General features: G+C 42.0%; 1 protein-coding gene across 1 annotated transcript in view; it reads right to left on the bottom strand.

The window, feature by feature from the left end:
• Positions 1-2,466: 2,466 nt before the first annotated feature.
• Positions 2,467-6,080, bottom strand: part of tmod4 (tropomodulin 4 (muscle)) — a 29,172-nt gene continuing 25,558 nt past the window's right edge. The window contains exons 6-10 of the mRNA XM_028581091.1: positions 5,215-5,345; positions 4,734-4,841; positions 4,220-4,363; positions 3,945-4,089; positions 2,467-2,728 (exon numbers count right to left, since the gene is read on the bottom strand). Of these exons, the coding sequence (XP_028436892.1) occupies positions 2,706-2,728; positions 3,945-4,089; positions 4,220-4,363; positions 4,734-4,841; positions 5,215-5,345 (551 nt within the window). The 3' untranslated portion in view covers positions 2,467-2,705. The remainder of the gene's footprint in view (positions 2,729-3,944; positions 4,090-4,219; positions 4,364-4,733; positions 4,842-5,214; positions 5,346-6,080) is intronic.

The following is a 6,080-nucleotide window of genomic DNA, read 5'->3' as shown; positions in this document are numbered from 1 at the left end:
ACACAGTTAGGGTAATAAGAATTTAACCTGTTGCCTACATTTTCACTTCCAAATATGTTTTGCTAACCCGGTGGGTTTGTTCACAATCTGTCTGACTGACTGCATGTGTTTCTTGCCCTGTCTGACATCTTTTAGTAATATTGCCATGTTCTAAGGCTGCACAATATATTGGTTTTTTTTATCATCTTTGCAATATCAACTGGCGTAATATACACATCGCGAAAGGTTGCCACATATCGCAATAGACACTACGAGATTTTTTTTTTATGGTATTTGAAAGAAAATATCAGTAGAAATCTGCACTTTAAAGTGTAACTGTCATTCTTTGTCAATTCAGTGTTCATTCCTTATGTTTTAAATTCAACAAGCAATTTGTTGTATTTTAGAAGAATAAGAACTAAGTACATTTTAATACCTGTTAATTTATCGCAAGTAAAATTATTATCGCAATATTCAACGTTATCGCGTATCACATATTTTCCTCATATCGTGCAGCCTACCATGTTCCCGGATCTCAGTTTTTGACTTGGCACAGTGTGACTTTAAACAGTGTTACAAACGGACTTGACCAACATCAGCCTTGCATCTTGTTCATGGGCCCTTCGGTATCAGAAGAGCAGAAGTGAAAGCTTGAAACACTTGTCTTTTCATCTGAATGTCTCTTAACGACGTACAGAGTGAGTGACTTGTCATCACCCTTTGTTGTCTATTTTACCCCTATTTACTGGGTTCCATCTCCTCCCTGGTTGGACTAATCCTCAGTCAGCTTCACTATAAATCAGCAGCGGATAGGCTGTATTGGTTCTAATCTGGATAGCGGAGCCACTGGTTAGCATTCTTCGCAGTGTTTGTTCAGCGGCTCAGCACAGTTGGTATGAATTGGATAATGCAGTCAGGGTCAGTGGGGGGGGGGAGAAGGACTTAACATGGGTTAGTTTCTGATGACACTGCTAATATGTGCCCAGAGCACGCCCACTTCCTTATTTTGGCGCTCAGAGTGCCACCATGACATGGGGAGGCACTTAACCTGTTGAAGAGCTTTCTCACTCGTTGCGGAGACTTGGCAGTGTGACATGTAAACACTTGTCCAATGCTTTGAAGACAAATGTATCGATGTTGAACTCTGGATCGCCTTTAACATCACGCGTTGCCGTTTCAGCATCAGAACGTTCACAAACCTCTGACGCAAATCGGAACACAATATGGTAAATTCTTCTGTCACAGCATGCATGGCGCCCAGCGTTGCAGTCTAAAAATACACCTGTGTTTTACGGTGCAACAGCGATCAGAGGGGAGAGAAACCTTTGGAGTAGACTGTGGCGAGACGGCGCTTTTATTCACTTTAAGATGCCAAACGTCGGTGAAGCCTGTATGGCTTTTAAAAATGTGACCTTTTTAGAGAGGTCTAAAAGTCAGCTTTCTACTTATTACTCGGTGGCCATGTCAGACTTGACAAGTCTGAGCATTCTGGGGAGCCCGGATAGCTCACTTGGTAGAGCAGGAGCCCATATATAAGGGTTTACTCCTCGACCCAGCGGGCCCGGGTTTCGACTCCGACCTGTGGCCCTTTGCAGCGTGTCATTCCCCCTCTCTCTCTCTCTCTCTCCCCTTTCATTTCTTCAGCTGTCCGTCAAGGCCAAAAAATTATCTTTAACAAGAAAAGTCTGAGCACTTTGGAGAAGTGAAATAGGTTCAAGACATGAGGGGAGGTAGTGTAGGACGCCCAGCAATGCTGTCAAAATCCTCAGAGGTTAACAGCTGTCGCTGTTCATAAATCTCTGCGGGTGTAACCCTCTGAAAGTTGGTTCTTATATTTGAACAAGGTAACTCAAGCCCAGCGGACTAGGTTACGTTTCCCCATGGGGGGGTAAAAATAGCTCAGTTGCTCGAGGGAAGTCAGAGGATCAGGAGAGACTTTAAGGGATTAAAGTGCTGTGGATCTTAACATGAAGGGCTCATCCCCAAAATGCTGCAATATATGTCAATCTTGGGTGTCCTGCAGAATTGCTGTCATGTCGTGAAAGTCTCACTTGAAATCCTGTTGAGTATCCCCGGATCTAATGCAAATTAATATGGCACGATTAAATATCCATTTGAGCTTCTGCAAAATGATTCTGTGCAGTTCCAGCTGTGGCTATTCAAATGCACCAAAGTATACGTGCTTCTTTGGTGCATTTAAACCAATATTTGTTAAGAAAGATATTCATATATCCAATATAAATGCGATGTTCAGATAAGGTGTGGAAACAATACAAATTAAAATTACCAAGCATTTACAAAAAAAGAAAATACTTGAATATATTCTTTTATTTAAAAGTATTTACAGTTTATTTTTTTCTCTCCCACAGATAGCACCACATTAAAAATGGTTTCATGGATGAAAGGAGTCGATTTTTGTTTGTTTGGGATGATGTTGGCGATGCTCAAACTAAAAAGCACCAAAAAAAAAGACACTTCACATTTTGCTTGTGACCTAATACATGCCTTTATGATGAATTCAGCAGTCTACAAAACAAAGCTGGCTGCGGTAAATGAAATGAAATGGTCGGACATGGATGTTAGGTGGACTGCACAACGACCCATCTTAATTCGGGGGTGGGGGGGGATTCGTTCGGCTCTGGCGCTCCACATTGGGAAAGCTGGCACGAGTCTGTCTGCAGGCTCCAAGGGGCTGATGTGGTTCTTCTGTTTGCTCCAAATTGCTTTCATCTTAATCTCTGCTGGCGAACTGCAGAGAGAAAAAAAGATAACAAAATAACAGTTGAAAAAGATGTTCCAGATACATTTATTACACTTAAACGTAAGCCTAGAAATCTGTATTTTAGTCTACATTTAAAGCTACCTAGCCAACAATTTCATTTAAAGTGCACATATTGTGTTTTTTCCCTTTCCTTTATTGTGTTATGTATCGTTTTTCTGCACGTTATAGGTTTACAAAGTGAAAAAGCCCAAAGTCCACCCCAAAGGGACTTACCATCTCCAACAGAAAACCCTGTTCACAAACTGCTCCAAACAGCTCTATTGTAGTCCAGCCTTTACTTCAGAGACGAACATGTATCACTTTATATCACACGTCATAATGCTCGCTTAGCTGCTAGCGTGGCACGCCGTCATACTCTGCTTCTGACTGGCTAGTAGTCCTTACCTAGGTACTGCGCATGTGCAACTTCCAACAAAAGATGGAACAGAAGTGAGATGCCTCACTCTGTAGCTAAAACAGAGAGCTCAACACACAGGGTGAAAAGAGGGGCTGCAGCAATGTGCAGCACAACAAATATATGGTGTTTTTTGAAAATTAAACCATGTAAACCTATTCTGATATAACCTCTAAATACAATTATGAACCTGAAAATGAGCATAATATGAGCACTTTAAGATCATTTTTACACAAAAATCTTTCCCTGTGCAGATTGAATATCAGGGTTCAACAGTAAGTGTTGCCCGATGGCCTGTGGCAAGTAAATTTTGTATTTTATTCAAATAAAATACCACTTGCCCCCTTTCGGGCAAGTTTCAATTGGGTTCATGTCTCGTCCCCAGTTATTTTAAGTTTAGAAACTAAAAAAATACAAATGTTCAAACTCTATAACATAACATATTAAAATACCTGAAAACATATGCGGCCAAACAAAATGTACACATAGAAACCACCGTCTTTCTGGTAAATTAATTATTGCAATTAGATAAGATTCTTTTAAATAATAACCTCCACTCACTGTCCATGATGTGTTATACATTGTAAATTAAGATCAAATATAACAATTTACTTGAGTTTTAACAGTTATTTTAAAAAACTATTGATAAAAAAAAAAAAGAAATTGTATAGGGGCCAGTAAAAATCAACCAGCCATGTAGAATTAAAAAAAAACAAAAAAAAAACTTATTGTTGAAGCCTAAATCCAATTTTTCCATAATGGTACATTAAATTTCGGAGCAATTCTCACTCATGTCGTTGTTCCGTGTGATGGCCATGGCAGCTCTGGCGCGCGGACCCTGCTGGGTGAAGTGGTATCCGAATTTGAGGATGCTGGAGTTGTTCTCCAACATGGAGGCGATCTCCATCTCAACTGAGTCGCCCAACTTCTGCCTCTGTGTGGTACAGGGATACAAGTGTTCTCAAAAACACACACTGAATCGGACTTCTTGTATGCAATACTGAGGTGTCACCCATCGGTCAGCCAAATTAAGATGCAGTCCAGTACATCCCATAGTTTCGGACCTGGTTGTCGATCTTGAGCTCCACCAGTGTGGCGTTGCTGGCCATCGCTTTGATGATCGCCATCATGCCGTCTGAAGTGATGAAGTTGGACTCGACGTTAAGACTCTGCAAGCTGGTGTTCTCCTGCAGCATCTCAGCACAGGCCTGACACACACACACACACACACACACACACACACACACATAATTTAAAGTGCTTTTATCTGAAACATTCCATGGTACCACACGTTTATTTGATTTTATTATTCATTATAGATAGGATTATGGGTTCAATACCCAACAAATATTCAATATGACATCAAATTCTTACTGTAACTTTGTGAGAATATGGTTTCAAAGGTAAAGATGCAGAAAAAGTTTTGTGCCTGCCACGTTTTAATATCTACATGTGACATCACCGGCTCTAAGAGTATGTATCATTTTCTTCAATATCGACGACATAAAAAGCCAAAAACAGTAGAAAATGCGTTAGTCAGCTGAACCTGTTGTCGTTGCCATCTCCTACTGTACTCACATAGGCGACGGGGTCGTTGCTACGGGTCGCAGCGATGCTCAGAAACTCCACCTGAGAGTTTCCCTTCATCGCCTCAAAGATCTCTTTCAGTGTTGGGATGGGAATGTCCTGCAGCACAGACAGAGGGGCGTCACCGTCACCAGCTTTATGCGCTCATTTGTTAACAATGGCCTGGTCTGGCCTGGTCACACCCAAGGGTGTATAGTCTATTGTAGTGTGTGATGTACGTTCTTCATGTTGTGTCTGTCGGTGTCTGATGTAGGGACCATTTTTTTGTGTCATATTTCTGATGTGCTGTCATGAAGTGCCTTGCGACTGTGCCCCACGGGGACAATAAAGTGATCTGCTACTACAAGGAAAATCATCTGGTGTACGTGTTGTCATTGCACATGGCAGAGAGTCACTTTCAGAGAGATTGTTAACAGCAAAAATTCAAACTGAAAACGTATATAATACGACCCCCTCGCCCCGTTGAGCTGACCTTGATGTTGTTGAGGTTGACTTCAGTCAGGCTGCTGTCGTTGTTGTGGATTCTCTCCAGGGTTTCCTCCACGTTGGTGGGGTTGGGCGGCTCATCGGGGAAGATCTTGAAGGGATCTGCTTTCACTACACCTGTAGGAGACAACAACATCACAGCTCAGGCTGCAGAGTGGCGTAGGAATCGAGTAATCTGGATCAACGGGAAGCACGTTTACAGAATGAAGCCGGACATCCGCCGCATGTCAGGCTTTGGACCCTCACCTTCCGCTCTCTGTCTGTTGGCGTTCTCAAAATCCCTTCGCTACACGAAACAACAACAACAACAACAACCTCGAACTAGCGAGCTACACGCTAAAAATGGCAAGTTTAGAAGAAGATTTGGATCGTGCAACAAGGCAGGCCTGCTTGGTTCTTTTGGGGAATAATTGTAAAGATTAACAAAGGATATGTTTACAGCATTTCCTCTCTAACTGGGACGTTTTGGGACCGATTGGTGGGGATTGCTGTAGACAAAGTACACACAACAATACACTAGTAAGAGCGAATTACGGTCAGCCATGTATCCAGCTAATTTAAATGGCCCACGTTACTGTATTGTGTGAACAGTTAACTTCATTTAATATTGTATGTGGTGTTTTCTTTTGCGAAGTGCAAATGTTCCACCAAAAGAAGTTCCTTCCCGAGACTATTTTACAGAACTACCGTCGCTGCGTCCGGAGCTTAGCCCCGCCCAAGACGATTGTGATTGGTTAAAAGAAATGCAAACAACCCAGAGCATTTTTTTTCTCTCCTATCCTGGAATGTATCTGTGGTGTAGCCACTCCACAGCGCTGTGGAGATAGGTCTGGCAATGCAAGACTAAAACCT

The sequence above is a fragment of the Perca flavescens genome, chromosome 6 (assembly GCF_004354835.1).
Source record: "Perca flavescens isolate YP-PL-M2 chromosome 6, PFLA_1.0, whole genome shotgun sequence".
Classification (NCBI taxonomy): Eukaryota; Metazoa; Chordata; class Actinopteri; order Perciformes; family Percidae; genus Perca; species Perca flavescens.
This window is presented reverse-complemented; position numbering and strand designations above follow the sequence as displayed.